The sequence below is a fragment of the Harpia harpyja genome, chromosome 6 (assembly GCF_026419915.1).
Source record: "Harpia harpyja isolate bHarHar1 chromosome 6, bHarHar1 primary haplotype, whole genome shotgun sequence".
Taxonomy (NCBI): Eukaryota; Metazoa; Chordata; class Aves; order Accipitriformes; family Accipitridae; genus Harpia; species Harpia harpyja.
The window spans coordinates 70,426,615-70,445,878 of NC_068945.1; the positions used below are offsets into that span (position 1 = coordinate 70,426,615).

Genomic DNA, 19,264 nt, shown 5'->3' on the forward strand with positions numbered 1-19,264 from the left:
TACCTAGACAATCTTTTCTAATGCTATGCTACCCTTATGATTAGAAATTTTCTACTACTGCCTAGCGAAAATTTTGTTTGCTGTGATTGTTGCTGATTACCTCTTGTCCTATTCAAAAAGGCATGGTGCAGAGTTTATTCCCACCTCTGCAGTTTAAATTATGCATTTGAAGACTGTTACCATGCACTCGCTCAGCACAGTACCTCAATTTATACTGTAACAGTGCTAAGCTAAGGAGAACGTTTACTGGCTTTCTATTTGAATATCCCATTATCTTTGGTTTTTACAACATTTTGATATTGCTAATTGATGTTCAGTATAGGATTCACTATAGCTTCTGAACCTTTCCTCCATTCTTCTCTTTCCTGCATTTCCGCAGCTGATTACTTTTCTGCAACTGTGGTAATTTGCTTTTCTCCTTACTGAATTGCATCTAAGCATTTTCAAACAATAGTTTCTATCCGTCAAGATGATTCTGAATTCGCATCCTGCCTACAAATTTGCAGTATTTGCAGTGACTCACTGAGGGCATTTGCAATGTCTTCTGTCCCTCATCAAGCAAGTATTCTTGTCCAGAAAAGGGGAGGATGATGCCTGCCCAAATGCTTAAACACTTTGGGGAGCTGAAGTTAACAGAGGGGCTGTGGGTTTCTCTTCTGCTCCTTTAAGTCTCCAAGTCAGTAAAGAACAATAACAACGCTGAAGACATTCACAGTACAGGGGCACAACACAGGGGAAGGGATCACAGCAGCAGCAGGTCTTGGTGCAAGAGGGGAAGGTACTGATTGTAGGGGATGAGTTATGTGGTGTTAGGGAGTGTATCTGAAGTCAGATAAATTTTGCTGTGGAAGATCCTATTTTTCTGCATGAAACCACTGGGTTTAACTGGGTAGTTCAATGAAGCCCTTTTGTTGCCAGCACCTAGCAACTTGCCTAGAGTAGGATGCACCTTGCCTAAGTTTTGACAGTGATGGTGTACACGTCCCCATGTGCGCTAGTACTCCCGTGGTTCCCTCATAACCTATGAAGTGAAAGATGCACAATGAGGTCACGATTCATCTGACTTAAATGATTGTTTTAGATGGAAATTAATTGCATCCTGCAAGTCCCCTTTTGCTACTGCATACTATAAAGAGGACCTTGACGATAAGGTCAGGTAGACAGGTACTGAACTGTCTGAAGTTACACCAGATGAATTTCTCTACTAATGACAGATGACAAAAGCCTCTCAGTAGATGGGAGAAAACCACTACACAAAGTGCAGTATCAGAGAAAAGATCTACACCTTGCTCAAAGACTCCAAATGGTTAGTAGGAAAATAAAGTTTTCAAAGACCAACCAAAGAACTGCATCATGGAAGAAAAACAACTAAATTTAATGGTTGTAAAATGTTTAAAGAACCAAGTCAGTCGTTCATCTCTAAATGTGGCTGAGAAGAAATTAAAAGGCCTCAACATGGTCTAACTTGTTTTATTCTTCCACCTAGCAAGATGGAACAAGAAAATACCCTCTATGGAATTTGTGACTTTTTGTGGTTGGTGGTTTGTTGGGTTTTTTTAAAGTTAGTCTTGAGTATTCAATTGCACTCAGTGTTAAAGTACAGAGAGAGGCCAATTCCTTCCACCTGATGTCCTTTTGTAAACCAGAATACAAGGACAGGGATACTGGCAGAAGACTAGGGGTTCAGTGACACCAGCACCCTTTCGTAAGTAACGGTCAGTAACAAACAGCAAAAGAAGGAGTATAAGAAACAGAATAAAAGACCAGTGATCCACCCATGTGATACCTTCCCTGCTTCTGTAAGCCAGTAACCACATTCCTCATCTCAAGCCCCTGAACAGGTCACAATGTTTCTTGGTCACAAATTTCCTCTTCAGTAATTCTGTACTCTCATTTCGAATCCATTTATATTTTTGGCCTCCACAACATGCAGTAGGAATAAATTCTACAATTTAATCACCTGCAGTGTGCCAAAGTACTTTGTTTTATTTTAATCTTGCTGCTTGCTAATTCCACAGAGTGCCACCTCATTCCTTTGTACTGAGAAATCACTATTGTTCCATATTCACCTTCTCCTTGCCTACTCATGATTTCATAAAACTCTGTCAAAATCTTCCTCAGGCACCTCTTCCCCAGGCTGAAGAGTTCCAGTCTATTTAACCTTTCCTCAAATGAAAAGTGGTCCATGCTTTGGGTCACCTTTGTTGGTTGGCTCTGAACCTATTCTAATTCTTCTTACTCAGATGGGTAAGCTACAACTGCAAGTAAGAGACTGTCAAACCATGGATTTACATAGAAGTATAACGCTATTTTTAGTAGACTTTCTATTTCTTTCCTATTTCCTAACATCTTATATGTGTCATCAGCTGCTGCCCTGCTGATGCTTGCTGAGAGCTACCCACATGACTGCAAAGCCTCTCGGAGTAAAATGCCTTACAGGAATCCATTGCTAAGCAGGTATGTGCTTCAAAGACTTTCAATCCGAGAGACAGCTGGAGCCAGAGAGACTTTAATCTCAGACGAGCCGTTTAGTGACCAACAGCTCTACCAGTTGTCCCTTCTTTCAAGGTCTGGTTGTATTCCGTATATTACCTGACAAAAACTTATTGCAAATACACTGCAGAAAACAGGACTCCTTTGACCAAGTCTCCTGCCAAATACCGAGGATGGTGCGTGCCGTCCCTCCCACCACCCCACCATAAGCCCTTTGCTCCAGCATTTCACCTACAGCGACATTCACAGCAGTCACGTTGGGCACAGCATCATTTGCTTAGCTGCAAAAAGGAAGGAAAAACAAAGGGAAACCCCACTAACTTTTCTGCACCTAGCAAATAATTTTTGGACAGAGTGTTCGTACAGTTTCCCAGGACCTGCTTTTCAAACTGCTAACCAGTTTTCTTGAATATTTTTTAAAGAAGAGAATGAATGGGGTTTAGTAAACAGTTCCCCTTTCCAATGCTCCTTTAACCATTAATAAGCAGCTCTGAAGGCTGGAGCTGTTCAGCTTGGGCACCTTTCTTAACAGCTCATGCTGGCTGGCTGCACTCTGCTTCAATCAATTCATTACATCATTACCTGGTCCTATTTCTTGTGTAAAACAGGCCGCAAAGCCTCCTATTACCCACCAATTCTGAAATACTAAATTTCAGAAAAAGCTGAGCAGTCTGGCACAGGACCCAAGCACAAGGACTGCTGAGGGAAAGCACGGGATTGGGGGGAGTTAACTTTTTACCATTTCATGTTCTTATAGAATCACAGAATCATTTAGGTTGGAAAAGACCTTTAAGATCATCAAAACTCTCTGTAAAAGAGGTAAGTGGTCCCAAAAGATACTGTTCACCAAAAGATCTTAAAAGACTATTTTGAAGGCATGTTAATTTGACAAGTGGGATTACACAGAAGCCTTTTCAAGAAGAGATTTCATTTTCTCCCTCCACACTTTTGTTGCAATAGAAATGAAGGTTGCACTAGCCCAGTGCAAATTACCTTTTTGCAGCTAGATGGGCTTGCCGCTAGGAAGCCCCATTTCCTGCGATACACCAAAAGCAGGGACCTCTCCAGATCAGCTGCCGCCATCTTACCAGCAGCTCGAGTTGCACAATACATTTGTCAAAGATTCATTCCCCCTCTCCGTTTCTAAGCATGAAACTCCTTTTGCAGCAGTATTTTCAACGCCCTGCCCTGCAAGGCCATTACCTAGGCCTCTTCCGTGCTCCTTGCTGAGCCCTGCCTGTAACACTGCTTCTCTCCGGGCTTGCTAATTAGTCACAACTAGGCAGAATGACAGAAAAAGCCGATGCAATTTCCAGCTCCCTGCCTGCTGCTTGCCTCCTAGATGGTAACTTGCAGGAGCAGAAATCGGGGAGGGTTCCACTTGCTCAGCACGCTTTAATACCAATCCTAAACTAACAGCGCACTGGGGACTGATGAGGCAAGAACAGCCAATAAATAAGCTGCAGAATTGAAAATACTAAAGGAAGTTGTCTCAGAGCTACACACAGCCATGAAACAGCTCGAGGAAATCCAGAGCGACTCCTTTTACTTGGTCCTGCCTGGAAGAATGGGAACCAGCTCTTTGCCTGTACATGTCCACTGCCTCCCTGGAGGCACGTACAGCCTTAGGAAACCAACGTGCAGAGGAGGTGCTCAGGGGATGGGAGATCCCAGTGCCTGATGCAGGCAAAGATGCCGGTATTGATGGGGTAGTACGAGCTATGACCACACTGCCTAGAGGGATGACCCTTGAACAGGATCTATCGAAGAGAAGGAAACAGCAGCCACTGAACTGCATCTCTGCGTGGCAAACATGGGTACCACTCTCTTGCATGTTGGGGGAAAGGAGAAATAGCAAGTTATTGGTGCAGTCCCAACGATTTCTAGGTGATTTTACCAATCACTTACATTACTGATTTGCTCACTCAGTCCAACTGAGTAGATGGGAGGCCGAGTGCTGGGCTTTGTCAGCTTGGAGGAGAGACGGTGGACACCTCTTTGCCACCTGCAACTACCTCATGGGAGGCTGTATAGAAGAAAGAGACTCTTGGAGGCGCACAGGGATGGAACAAGAGGCAATGGACACAAACTGAAGCACCAGAAATTATAATGACATATACAGAAAACTTTTTCACCCTGGAAACAAAGACTGGGACATGGGCCCAAGGGGGCTGTGGGACCTCCAACCTTGGAGACACGCAAAGCAACCTGATCTAGTTGGCCCTGCTCTGAGCAACCAGTTGTGCTAGAAACCTCCAGACATCCCTTCCAACCTAAATTATTCTGTAATTCTGTGTACCGACATATTTGGCCAGTCACAGCATTTAAGGGCACAGAAATCCCTGCTTAGAGACTTCATGTTTTTCCTCTCTTCTAAGGGGAAGACCATCCAGATGGCTTGTGAATACTCACGGTTGTAATCTCTCTCCCTGGTCAACTAATCCCCATGACTGAATAATAATAAAAAATAAATCCTGAATTGTCTATTGCTTCCAATTCTTTTCCTTCCCAGCTGTGCAATGTAGAATGTGGGCTCTTAATTTTATAGAGTAAATTTCGAATCACTTTAATCTCTTCCCTTAACATCGTTCATCAGAGAAGTCAATTCCCCTTGTGATTGCCTCTTTCTGATAAGAACAAGCTCAGACTTCTCTTCCTGTTTGCCTTATTCCTATTTCAGAGCAGATTAGGTTTGCTCCTCATCCTCAGAGGTCTGGGGAAGGCTCTCTTTGCCCTCTGGTGACCTTGGGTGCACCCCAGCACACCTCGACTCCGGAGCAGCCTCGTGCTTTCTTCTTTCTTTAACTACAGTTATGCTTCAAAGCGATACCAGTGAGAGGTGAGGAACTTGCCCCAGAACCGTCCCTCGCCCTCCGCCAAAGCAGACCTCATCCCTACCGCCTGTTACTGGCAATGTGCTAGTGAAGTTACAACTTGGAAGCATGGCTTCCCCCGAGGCTGACTCCACAAAAGAAAATATTTTTATTCAGTAAACTGCCTAGTATCTTCTCATGTTCTCATGTATACCCCACCATATATTTGTAGCTTGCTTTTCACCTTATTAAGACAAAAAAGAGTAAATTACATACCCTACGCAAATATGCAATTCAGCTGCGTGGATGCTGTTCCCTGCTGTACTGCGCAGGGCATCCATTCAAAACTGCAACTATTTCAAAGGCTTGCCCTGAAATCTAAAGTCACTTGTGTGTAATTTTCTCAAGTACTTTTAAGCTGTTCCTCAAACATTGTCATTATGTTAATCTTCTCCCATGTTTGAGACCTCCAGTGAAGTCAGAGATGATGGAATATGCACTCCTGCAAATCATGTTAATTGATCTGCTGCAGTGATCTTCCAGCACCTTAGTTAGCTCTTAATTTCTGCTCTCAAGGAATCTATTGGCCCAAATGTTTAATATTTTAAAAAACAGGAAAAAATCCACTTTGTTTATCCTATTTATTAAGGTGATCCTAAAACCACCATATGAATCCTCATATCACACTCCTGACCGCCACCCCACGTCCACAAGCTGCCTGCTATCGAGTCCAAACTCCACTTCCATCCTGTAATGCTGACGAAACACACACTCGCACCCCTGACAGCACCACTCCCCTATGCTCAGTCCCATGCTGCAAGCCCGGTCACCAATGCCACCTCCATGCTTTAGCAATAGTCACATTTTGAACTCCAGCAAACAGAGCAGAGAAGCTTCTGCCGAAACGGTGCTTCTGTAACTGCCTGGTGCCTCTACCGTGGGATGTCTTTTGCTGGTTGGGTGGCTGATGGCTCCAGCAGCGCTGCCCACATCACACACGCCTGCAGACAGGGGCTGTGGGTGCTGCACAGGCTTTGGCAAGGCCAGTGCGTGGTCTTGAGGAAGGTAACAAAGGCAGCCACTTGTTCTACCTCACACCAGTTTTCCCTAACTGAACAGTGAGGCTCTTTCACTTTTGCACTCAGAGCAACCTATGAACGAATGACAAGCACATATATATGCTTTAAGAAACTTCCTTCTCATTTTCTGTCACAACACTGTAAGTATTTTGACACAGCAGGAGCAGAAGACACAGCACCCCACTGTTCACCACCACCACTGTCTCACTGTCTCCACCAAAGCCAACCCCATTTCAGGAGAGAGAGTAAAAGCACCCGAGTTGCATGTCATTGGGCAAATTAACGGAATAACGATCCATTAAAGGCTATTAAATACAAAGACATTGCCTCTGGCTCAGGAAGACTCTGAACAGAAAATTGCTGCAGGCAGGAATAATATTTTGGGTTGCTTATTCTGTTCTCATAACTGCACGAAGCACCTGCCATTGGCCACCGTGTAACACACCATACCGGCCTGAAGGACCCGTAGCGTGTTCCCGAGTGGCTGTCCTCATGCTTTTATGTTGCATAACTACACACCATACTACGGGGATGCAGCTAAAATCCTCCAATCTGTTCCAATTCAACCCACCAACATCTGTTGAAACCCCAAGTTTTCACAGCCAGTGTCAGCACTGTTACTGTGATCCCAGCAGATCCCAGTCATATTTTAGCAGAGCAGTCCAGTTTATCAGTACTTTGCATGCGTCGACTGCCTGGGAATGCCAAGACCAACTGGACCATGATCTGCAAGAAGACATAGAAGATTGGGTCCAGAAGAGGCTTTACATCCTCCTGACACATCGTCCTGGAGGACTTCAGGGTGGAAAGATATGTTCTTGCTCTTGGCTAAGGGTTCAGCTAAAGGCACACAAGTACACACGACCTCCTCCCCCTTCTCTGCCAGCTGATTCTGGGGAAATGGGGCCACTCTGAGCAAAACTGCCACCACCAGAACAATCCATGCACTTTGCTCCCAGCTGCCCTCTTTCATGAGGGTCCCTGGAGACTAAGTTAGAAGACAGATGGGACAGCTACTTATTCACCTGTGGGAGATGACTCCATTCCGCCATCCTTCCCAGCACCCTCCTCCTTGACACAGGCTCTTTATACAGACAGCTACCTACAGACAGCCACAGGCATGTGTATGGCAGTGGAGGGGATTTCCCCCAGACTGCAGGGGAAACAGGAACAAGCCAGAGCCAAGATGGGCTTCTTTGCAGCAACACATGGCCCACAGACCACAGGGTGAGCACCTTTCTCTTAGTATGGTTTTTCTTTGCCTTACACAGAAAATAAACTGGCCTGAAGGAAAGGGTCTGAACAAGGGGCCTGAGTTGGCATGGGATTCTGGGAGCATGCATCCCATAATGTGCAATTCTGGAAATAACTATCCAAACAGTAGGTTTACTCCTGTGGAGATGTAGCTCAACAAGAGGACTCAAAAGCTGCATCGGTCTACATCTGCCAGTTAGGAAACTCAAAGAACTGCTGAGCTTGGAAGGGGACTCCTGAGATCACCTAGTCCAACCTCCTCACTCAAGCAGCATGCCCAGGACCAGGTTGCCCAGAGAGGTGGTCGATGTCCCATCTCTGGAAACATTCAAGGTCAGGCTGGATGGGGCTCTGAGCAACCTGATCTAGTTGAAGATGTCCCTGTCCATGGCAGGGGGGTTGGACTAGATGACCTTTAAAGGTCCCCTCCAACCCAAACCATTCTATGATTCTATGACCATGGCCAGTCAAGTTTTGAATATCTCCACAGCTGGAGGCTCCCCAGATGCAGGACTTTGCATTTCCCTTGGTTGAACTTCATGAGGTTCCTCTCTGCCCGTTTCTCCAGCCTGTCCAGGTCCCTCTGGATGGCAGCACACCCAACTGGTGTATCAGCCACTCCTCCCAGTTTTGTACTGGCTGCAAACTTGCTGAGGGTACACTCTGCCCCAGGTCATTAAGGAAGATGTAGAACAGTACTGACCCCTGGGGTACTCCACTAACGACTGGCCTCCAGCTGGACTTTGTGCCACTGACCACAACCCTCTGGGCCTGGTCATTCAGACAGTTTTCAATGCACCATGCTCTCCACTTACGTAACCATACTTTGTCAGCTCATCTACAAGGGCCTTACATGAGACAGTGTCAAAAGCCTTGCCAAGTCAACATTAACACCATCCACTGCTCTCCCCTCATCCAACAAGCTAGTCACCTCACTGTAGAAGGCTGTCAGCTTGCTTAAGCGGGATTTCCCCTTCACAAATCCAGGCTGGCTACTCCCAATCACCATCTTGCCCTTCATGTGTTTGGAAATGGTTTCCACGGTTAGTTGCTCCATCACCTTCCCAGGGATCAAGGCGAGACTGACAGCCTGCAGTTCCCCACACTCTTCCTTGCCCTTCTTGAAGACAGGAGTGACGTTTGCTTTCTTCCAGTCATCAGGAACCTCTCCTGATCACCATGATCTTTCAAAGATGATCAAGAGTGGCCTGGCAATGCCATCAGCCAGCTCCCTCAGCACTCATGTGTGCATTTTATCAGGCCCCATGGACTAACCCCATCCCTGCAGGAGTTGGCAGTGTCTCTGTATGCCTCCCAGGTTACTTCTCCCACCCCTTGTACGCTTCCTTCTTGTGTCTGAGTTCAGCGAGGAGCTCACTGTGCATCCCTGCAGACCTCCTGCTGCCCCTGCCCGATTTCCTACTCGTCAGGATGGGCTGTTCCTGAGCTTGGAGGAGGTTGTCCTGGAATATCAACTAGCGCTCTTGGACACTTCTCTCCAGGATGGCATCCCATTGGATTTTTCTGTGCAGATCTCTGAAGAGGCTAAAGTCTGCTCTTGAGACATTCAGGTCAGATGCCCAGGCTTCCTCCATCATGGAGTGCAGATTTCAGAGCCCAGGAATAGGACCAGTGTTGGCCATTTCAGCAGCCACAGAAGACATCAAGGAGAAGGCCATGCCTTGAAATCTGCTCCCTGTAGGGCTGGCAAACCTCCCTTTGGGCTTCAGAGAAAAGCCCACCTCACCCACAGCTCCCAGCAGCAGCCATACCAGGTCAGGCCAGCCGTCCTCCCAACTTCCCAGCAACAGCTGAGAGTCGGAACACAACACGGAAAGAAGAACAGAGCAAGAACACAGCGATGCTTCCCCACCACACGCTGCTGACCTCTGCTGCTGGATGATAAGCGAGTCCCTGAGTCAGAGCTGGTCTCTTCATATTCAGAAGCCTGCAAATGATTTTTCTTCCTCAGATTTGTCCTGCTGCTTTCTGAACCCGTCGGTTTTTAGCACTCACTGTGTCACTTAGCAAGAGTCACATAGGTTAGTCGTACATTAGATGAGGAACCACATACTTGTTTCGTTCAATATCTCATGTTCCTGTATGGGAAGACACAGCGATCAACTACCTCTGGTTCACCTTTGCCATATCACTCATTTATGGACTTCTACCAAACCCCTTCTCCTTCAGCATCATTTTCAAAGCTTGAGAGGCTCAGTCTATTTAGTCTAACCTCTAATGGAAGATGTTTCACAGTTTTTAGCACCTGTTAGTCTTCTCTACCAACTTTTCAAGTATCACTTTGGTCTGAAAGACCAAAACTGCAGGCAGGTTTCAAGATGTGATTATAGTACAGATTTATACAAAGATATTCATAATTACGTTTTCTATTTTGTTCTTTTTTGCTTTCCTAGCAATTCCAAAAATTCAATTTGCTTTTGCAGGTTTGGCCTGGAATCCCTAAATCTTGTTGCTGAGCAGAAGTCAGTCCAACACCTCCACTGCATATGAAATACTACTACTGGTTTTCTTCCCATATGCATTACTTTCTGGTTTTCTGTGTTGGTGTTCAGCTGCTGTTTTATCATCCACACCCAGTGTCACCAGTGGCCCTCCTTCACAACTGCTTTAGCTGTATTTTCTGAACTACTCTTTGGTCTGGTTTTTTGAATGTCTCAGTGCTAAAGAAGATGTTTTTACTGTGATGTCACAGTGATGTCAGATCTTTATTCCTAAGCAACTACGAAGAGCTGAAAAATCTTTAATGGGCAAGAGCACCTCACAGTGTTTCTTCTGGTGTGTGTTATCTTGCATGTGCCAAAATAAATTTATTTTACTATCACACTGTTTATCAACCCAGCTTGATGCAATACCATCCGCCTACTCTTCTTTTGCTTAAGGAATGCAATTCTGATTCATCTGCAAATTTTGACCTATTTCCTGCCCTTAAGACCAAGAGCAACCAGTGAACCCAGCACAGACCTTCTAGGGGTTCCCTGTAGCATTTGGCCATGGTGGAAATGGACAGGTTTTCCCCTGTTTTTCTTCTTTACTGTTTTCTGAGTCATAGCAGCATTTTCTCCTTCGCCCCATGATCAGTTAAGAATATAAACAGCCCTGAAGAAGTGTGTCACAGGATTTTTGAAAATCAAAACAAGTTACACACATTATTTTGAGTAAAAAGTGCTCAGACCCACGGAGACAGATTTAGGATAAGAAGCTCAGTAAACCAGTACACATTCACTGCTTTGTGGGTAAGCTTCAAGACTTCAGGATAACTTAGGTTTTATATAATGAATTCTCACAATTTGCTCCTCTCACGTCACAAGCAAAAAAGCCCATCCAATTACTTTAATGACCAATAGTTTTTAAAAGCACTAAAGCCCGACTGCAAGCAGAGATCATGTTCCACAGAGTAACACTACATTTATCCCTCAAACACAGAACCCCAGTGCCCAAAGCGTGTTCCTGAATCCAACCAGCAGACCCATTCCTACCACGCAGCCTCCTACGAACACGCCCACCAGCCACAGGCTCAAGACTAAGCACAAACCAGCAATGTCACCCCTGCTTTCACGATTGACTCCCTGTCGAGTTTGACCATCTTTCCAAAGGTCGGTCTCCACGCTGAGGCGAGTACGCTCAATTGCCATGTACCAGAACAGCCCTGCTGAACACCCCTGTAGTCCCAGCAGCATGTTCAGTACTGCCGGCAGGCTGGAGCGACAGCTGTCTCCATGCCATCCCCTGCACAACAGCATCCTCTTTTCCCCTTCAGAGCAAACCTGTAACTCTGTATCTGCATTCAACGCATGTTCCTCAGTTCCCAGAGCACACCAAAAATTCTCCAGCATGTTTGTTCCTCAACTGCAACATGAGCCGGACTGCCCTGCAGCTTCAGCATCTTATTCACCTAAGCTTTATCTAGGATGTAATTTAGACTACAACTGAATTGACCAAAACAACCAGAAAAGTTTCCTTCCCGTGAAATTAAAACAATGTATACTGGCCTGTCAGGAAAAGGAGATACTTTTTGCATGGAAATGAATCTCCTCATAATCACAAAGCAAAGATGCTGATGCTTACCTGTGAGAGGTGAAATTGTCGTAAGAGCCCACAGTATAATGTCGGAAGAGACGCTTTGTTCTGTCTTCTCTGGTTTCTACAAGAAAAAAGACACATCACAAAGCTGAGAGTTAAAGGAACACTTCTCCATTGTCTCTGCTTCCCCTACATATATACAGACACTTTCATGCAAGCGTTTATCAACACATAATAATCTGTGTCCAGACACGTGTCAATGTGATCAGTCCCATGCACGCTTGTGTACAGTCCCATATGCACACAAACAGCTTCTGTGAATGTAAGATCTCTTCACCAAAACTTCTAAACCACATCAAGTCATCAAATTTCACCAAGACTCCAAAGCGGAGCCAAAGAGGAGTATCGACGCTGGTAAGGCAAACACACACTCCATGTCCCAAGGCAGCAGCCAGATTCCTTCCCCTGTTCTGTTTGGCCACATCAACCTTGCACGCCTCAGCGCAGAGGGACGCAGTTCCCACAGAAGAGATGGTAATAGTCCTGGTTAGCCTTCCTTCTCACCCCGTGGTCACTGAGCTCTCCAGGTGCACAGGAATTATGAGGAAGGAAAGCTGGGAACCCAGAGAGACTTCTGTTACACTCATCTATTAACCACTGGTACCATCCCCAACAGCACTTTGGCCAAAGTCAGGGCAGCAAGTATTTCAGGCTATACTTGTTGGACCCAATCTCCCCTTTAGGGTGTAACAACTCAGGAGGCTGCTTACTGCCTCAGATGTGTGAAAAAGCCAGGGAACCTGCCAGCCTGACCTGTGAAGCCAACAACAAAAGAGATGCCAGGGCCTCCAGGTTGCTGGATGCTGAAGGAAGGCAGCCTGACTCATGGCTAAGGGGACAGAGAAACCACTGCAGACATCTGGAATACAGTCTGCAGCTAATGGCTTAAGAGGAGACGTGACAGGGAGATGTAAAAGAATTTAAGCCAGACACTCCCAGCTACCATTCTTGTAACACAGAATGAATTTGCATCACACTACCAAAACCAACTTTATTGCATGACCCAGGATCACTGTTGCATACTCACCCTGCAGAAAGCAACTGGGTCCTCACACTAACCCGACTGAGTATGTTACATTGAACCAACTCACCCATGGCTACAGCAGGGTGATGGGACTCCAAACAATCAGGTAACTCCACTTCTCTACTTTGCCACCACTTTCTTTTGAAGCCCTTGGTGCTGCTCACTGCACGACTGGCTACGGCACCAGGTAGGCTGTTGGTCTGATTTAAAGTCAGCAGGTCCTTAAGCATGCTAACTGGGGCAGTCGTATAGAGGAAATGAATAAAGGGGATGAATAGGAGAGGAAATAAAGAACGAAGTATAGAAGAGACTCACCTTTTTTCTTCAGTGGGAACACAAACTGTCTGCACCCAAAGCAGTAACAACGCAAAATAAACATTTGTTTTTACCTGCATTGGAATTCAGAATGGCAACAGCCAGTGGGAAGGGGCTGCAAAAGCAGAGGGGCAGTTTTTACTGTTATTACAGCACTGTCAACTCAATGAAATTTGTTTTAAGCTCAGGACAGGATGCCCTTTCAAACCTTTCATCCTGGTCTCACCGTCACACAAAACCATCGCTGCTGGCAGAGGGAAACGCTGCCACAGCAGCTGCAACGCCGGTTTCCCACCCTGGGGACAGATGACAGCCCTCGAGGCAGCAGCAGCAGCCGCCATGTCACTCCGCCAACACGCTGTCCTGCCTCTCACGCCTCCCTGACAGGCACTAGCTGCCCTCCACTACCAGACGCTGCTTCCAGAGATTTGGCTGCAGCCTCCCGAACCCAAAGGTGCCTCTGCATGGGGTAGAAGGTACACACTTTAGCACAGATGTCCTGGTCTCCGGGAACCTCACCCTCAGCACGCACCTCCATTTCACACACAAAACGCACTTGCTATAAGGTTGAAAGAACAATTAACTTTACCGAAGTTTAGAAATAAAATCACCAAATACAGTACTTGTTTATACTGTTGAAAACACAGCCTTGCTCCCCCCCGATTCTTGGGTTTTCTGCTCCTCTTGCATGTTTGTTTTGGTTTTTTTTAGCTTTTTCCTTTCTTTCTCAGAAGAGCTGAAGAACAGCCCTGGCATTCTGACACTTGTTCCCCCAGAATAACACCCTACGTTTTATAGTTCTGGCTCTCCTTCCTATGGCAGCGGTCTCCAAAGTGGGGCACACAAGGCAATCCACTGGGGTGCAGGAAGAAAACATTTTTTGTACCATTAATAAAATTTTAAAAAGTTTTTAAAATAGTGTTTATTCCATCTTTATCTCACTATTTTTTAGTTTCTATTTGTGCATGCACTTTACAGCACACATAGTACATCAGCAGAGTAGTACAGGTATATAATTCATAAGTAAATATATGTGTACGGGTGGTGTGTGCTCAAAAATTTTTTTTTACCGAGGGGCACGTGATCAAAACGGTGAGACCCCAGTGCATGGGACATGCAGCATCACAGAGATTAAGGCAGGTGCTCTGGCAATCCCCCCCAAAAGAAGCGAGTGCACAGCAACACCCCCAGCAAGCCCACGCAGGCAGCGAGGACAAGGACGCCTCATACAAGGTGAGGTGCAGCCCAGCCCTCGCAGTGCTGTGGCTTAGGAGCGTTTAGGGGACTTTGCTGCGCAGGGAGCAGCCCCTTGTGATCCAATGTGCTATTCCAGCCTCGCTGCTGTGCATCACCTAATGTGTTTACCTAATCCGGAGGGAGATTTCTTGGCGCCCGATGGTGCAAGGGGGGCTGATGGCTCCCCGTGAATCTTCCGATTAGGTGGTCGTCCACCGAGTCCTGTCCCTGCTGTCCTAGGAAAAACTGTCTCAAAGAACCAAGGAATTAATCTTACTGGCAAAAAGACATGCTACACCAAGAAACAGAAATGTTAAGGACTGATCAGCACAGCAACACACCACAAAGAGTTAAAGGGGATAACCCTTTTGCCTGGATCATCTGAGGCAGCTTCTCACCTTGCTCACCATCCGTGGAGGCAGAGGGTTGTCAGCTCTGAGTCAGGCAGGGATACCGGACTCTACCCCCAGCGGTACAACCAAAGCACGCTGTGGCCATAAGGAAAACGAGGCACCATGTGTTCTCAAGGGGGGTTGACATGCTGCCGGGGAAGCACCTGCACCGCACACCGGCTCCTTCCCCGCTGCTGCAGGAGTGCCCAGACAACAGCAGCAGAGAGCAACGTCCCGCTCCAGTTTTGCCTGCACGCCATGCACACAGCTACGCAGCGGGGATCCTGCAACGGTTCCCACTGGGGAACGAGGCAAGACAGCAGAGGCCTAAAAAATACCTAAAACATCAAGACAAGTCTTGTTTGTTGTGCCTGTGAACAAGCTGGCACCCACAACTCTTTCCAACCTGATATGGATGAACGAAAAGTGGGAGGGGGGAGATGGGAGAGGGAAGGAAGAAGGGCTCCCGTGGAGGTGCTGGCATGGGACAGCCCCAGCAGGTCACGACAATGGCGGTGAGCACGTCCACCCTCTCCGCCTCGTGGCACGTGAAGACACTCTTCAGTGAGAGACACCCGCAGTCCCCTCACACCCCTGGGAGGGAGGGAGCATGGTGCTGCTGCAGCACAGCAAACCCCGTTCAGACAGGCACCCTCTCCTCCCACCCCGCTTCTCCCCTTGCTCCTGCCTTTAGGAAGTCCTGCTCCCCCCGGCCCCATGCGCCTGTGCTTCAGTCCCCTCTCGTCCCTCTTCTCCACTCTACTCTGCCTCCTCCTCCTCCTCCTCCTCTCCTGCCTCCCTCCACGCATGCACAGACACCTGTACCTCATCTGCAAACACCTCTATTGATCTCATTCCAGATAAAAGAATGGTGATTTGGTGACGGGAGCTGGATTTATGGGCTGTCCGCAGCCCAAAGGCTCGTTCTCTTCCTGACTCCTAAATATAGCTGCTGCCGAGCGCGTGCTTAATGGAGCCGTCACAGAGGCACCAGGGACTGAGGCTGATGGATGGAGAGGAGCGAATCACTTGGAGCTAGGTGTGGAGAGGGAGGCTCTATATTTAGAGAAGAGAGAGCAAGAGGACACCAGGGCAGCCCGGTGGGACGGGCTGTGCCCACAGGGTGGCAGGGGCTCATCCAGACACAGAGAGCAGCACAGCCAGCCCAGAAGGACAGGCACAAGCAGGGAAGCAGGAACAGGGAATACAGAACGCTGGAAAACTACAGCCTGGAAACCAGGAGGAGCATGTGGATGGGTACAGGCTGTACTCAAGCTGCTCTGTAGACCGCCTGTAAAGCACTTTTGTAAAGTCTTTAACAGGCAATTCTTTCTAGGTAAGTCTGCCTAATACATTAGGTAAAAATACAGGAATATTAACATCCCATGGCTGGCCAAGAGCAGTCTGGTCATGCCAATGAAAAGGTTCTGGGCGAGAAGCAGGTCTCACACACACTGACTGGACAGAGAGCCCTGCTGGGCCAGAGTGGACTGACGAGAAGCTTGGGTGCCATTCCCATGCATCCTCCAGCACCTGGATTTTCCCCATCTTATCTTCTCTTCTCTCAGGCGCCAACATTGGGTTGCAAATAGAAAAAAATAACTCTTTTGGAACGTGAAATTATGCCTTTTTGTCTCTACAGAATGTTGGAATTGTATTTCTAAATACTATTTAGAATTTAATTTAATTCAACTTAATCTTATTAAATGCAAGATTTACGCACTTCTAATTATTGGCAGCAATTTCATGATCTATTTTTGACCGACTGCTCCTGCATCACAACAAGCACCTTAACAGCAGGCATTCTCGGAGGTGAACAGGCAGAAGTACCCCACGCCAGCCAAACAAAGGACTGGATCTTGCAGCCAACATGCCCCAGCAAGCACCTTCCCCAGTGTCACCAGCTGCATGCCCTTTAGGCCAGCACACTGGCTGCCTGCACCGCAGCACTGGGTGAAGAATGACGAGTCATTTTTTGGAAACTGATCTCTTTAATCATTTGATGCAGCAGCAGGGACGTTACGGTTATCATCCAAGAGCCGCATCAAACCACCTGAGAGGTCAAGGTCACAGAAAACCACAGAGCTATCAGGCAGATCAGGAACTGAGGGAGGGAGACACCAGTTAGACTCTGTGCTAGTCAAGAAAGACAGTTTAAAATAGATTCTATCTTCTAAGCTGAAATGCCAACTAAAAGCAGTAACATGCAAGTCAGAGGAGATGGGGTCTCAGGAATGGAGAAGGCTAGGGTCCATATTTGTGCCTTCTCAAGTACATGGACACTTCTTGTGCCAACACACCCACGGAAGAGGCTTGCAGATGCCCTGTCTCAGTACGGGAGTACTGATTCATTGCTTTTTGAACTGTCTCATCACCCTGGAAGAGACACCCTATTCAGCTGATGCTCTCAGTGAAGACAAGCGGTGGGTGGTCTCACCCTCTTGCAGTGGCTGGACCATGAGCCTGGCTGACGCTGTTCTCAGTGCCAAGGGAGAGCTGTGCTGCTCTGCGGGTACAGCCAGCACCAGGACCACAGGCAGAACCCTCCAAAGCTGGGAAGGGGTTCGGTGGGAGAGCTGTGGTGCCACGGCACACCCGCGAAGCCGTGTCTCAGCCCTGGAGCAAGCAAAGCGCTGCAGCCCCCCATTCCCTGCTGCCCTCCCCAGCATGGGCAGCCGGAGCACTGCTGCCCATTGTGGATTTCACCCACGCATCCCAAACCATGCTCTCGAGCACCTGACTCGGAGTAGGCTGATGAGAAAGAAGCCATGACAATTAAAGCCTCTTCCAGGCTCTGTGCCAGGCAGCCAATCTGGCTGGGGCAGCCTCAGAGTGCCGGCGATGAAGAGAAAGGGAATTATTTCAGAAGAAGAAATGCTGAACTATGCTGAGAGGGGGAAGGACATGCAGTGCCTGAGACCAGAGAGGAGCCTGATGCTCCTCCACACAGAGAAGGAGCCAGGGCAGGTGAGACGCTGGAGCGCATCCCCTCTCCTGCCAGCTGCAGCGACCACTGGCCAGTGCTCCCGTGGCAGCAGCGGGTCCTGTTCAGGCAGGGGCTCTGCCTGCTGCAGCCTTGAGCCTTATTTCAAGTGCAAGAAAGCATGGAAACCCTTGAAGTATGACTCTTCCCCTTCTCACAGGGCTGCCAGGAGAACGAACCAATTCATGTCCCTGTGGCACCTGGATCTGCTGACTGAAAACAGAGAAAAGCCCAAGAATGTATTTGCTTAGTGATTTGTGGTATTACTGTGTTTTATGCAGAATGGTTAACTAATTTATGCTTTCCCCATGACTGATCTTTATCCTATAAAGTTCAAATACAACTTTTCTCTGAGAGTGAATAATTTTAGAAGCCTTGCTGTATCATTCTTAGTTTCATAGAACAATTTACATACAAGATGTGAAACATTTGGTGAAACCTTGGCCTGCGTTACACGAATGCACTGAGGACAATTGTATTAGTCCCTCTTGCCCTTAATTTATGCGTTATACTTGCAATACAGTTATGCTTGTTAGATTTTTTAGTTTATCTGTAACTGAAAAAATGCAAATAAAATGAAAGTCTATTCTCAACTAACTATGAGTCAGAGCACAGCATCTGTGCATTACCTCTCACGGGGACTTAATGGCCAGGCTGTCAGCCTGGGAAGACTGGGGAGATCAGTTAAAAACACAACGCCCAAGCAACAAACATAGCAGAGCAGGGCCCAAGGAGGTTATGTCCTGGAGAAGGTCTCCACAGCTATTCCATGTGGATTTATCCACATGTATTTCCAGAAGTGCCATCCAGGCAGCTGTAGTTGTTTCTGACTGAGCCCAAAGCCCTCGCTGGGTGTGTGGGGGTACTCTGTCCAACTCTGCCTTCCTCCAGCACGGGGCCGAGGTGCTCGGGGTAGGCAGTCCTCGTCCACAGCCTCCTCAGAGGCCACAACATGTTGGGGGAGGCACCAGTTGCAGCTCCCCAAGCAAACTGCTCGCTCCGGAGACGCTGCCGCCATGAACTCATCAGCAGGACGTGTCCCTTGGGAGGGGGCCACAACTCCTCCGCAGTGCCAGGGGAGGCGGGATGACAACACAATCCCAGTAGAGATTTTCTTCTTCTGGTTTGTTGTTTTGTTTGTGGGGTTTTTTAGATATAAAACAAGTCTGTGAGGATCAGGAACTCCCACAAGCTGCTAGTTACCTCCAGAGAAGATCATTTGTGCCAATGGTTTCCACAGCCAAATCCTAGTTAAAGCCTGCCAGTCCTGCACCAACACCTCCGTGCTAGGAGACATGGGGACCCGAGCGATGCCATCTCCTTGCTGTCCAGAAGGCCAGCAGCAGGAGGCCTCAGAGCCACAACCCAGTGCATGTCAGTTTGGGTTCCTGACCCCGCACCACGCACAGCAAAGGGGGGACTCGGAAGCGCAAGGACCCTACCCGAGCGTGAAGACCCACGCAAACACCTTCGGTACCGACGGCCTGCGTTACTTTGCCCAAATCCACCTGCCGCCTGGCACACGTCACCTCCCTCCAGATCCCGCTCCCCTCCAGGGACAGGAGCCATCTGCG

The 19,264-nt window shown here is 47.6% G+C and overlaps 1 protein-coding gene across 1 annotated transcript in view; it reads right to left on the bottom strand.

Moving 5' to 3' along the window:
- Positions 1-19,264, bottom strand: part of SHANK3 (SH3 and multiple ankyrin repeat domains 3) — a 363,156-nt gene that overhangs the window by 108,623 nt on the left and 235,269 nt on the right. Inside the window, 1 exon segment of the mRNA XM_052788728.1 lies at positions 11,726-11,801. Coding sequence (XP_052644688.1) covers positions 11,726-11,801 — 76 coding nt within the window.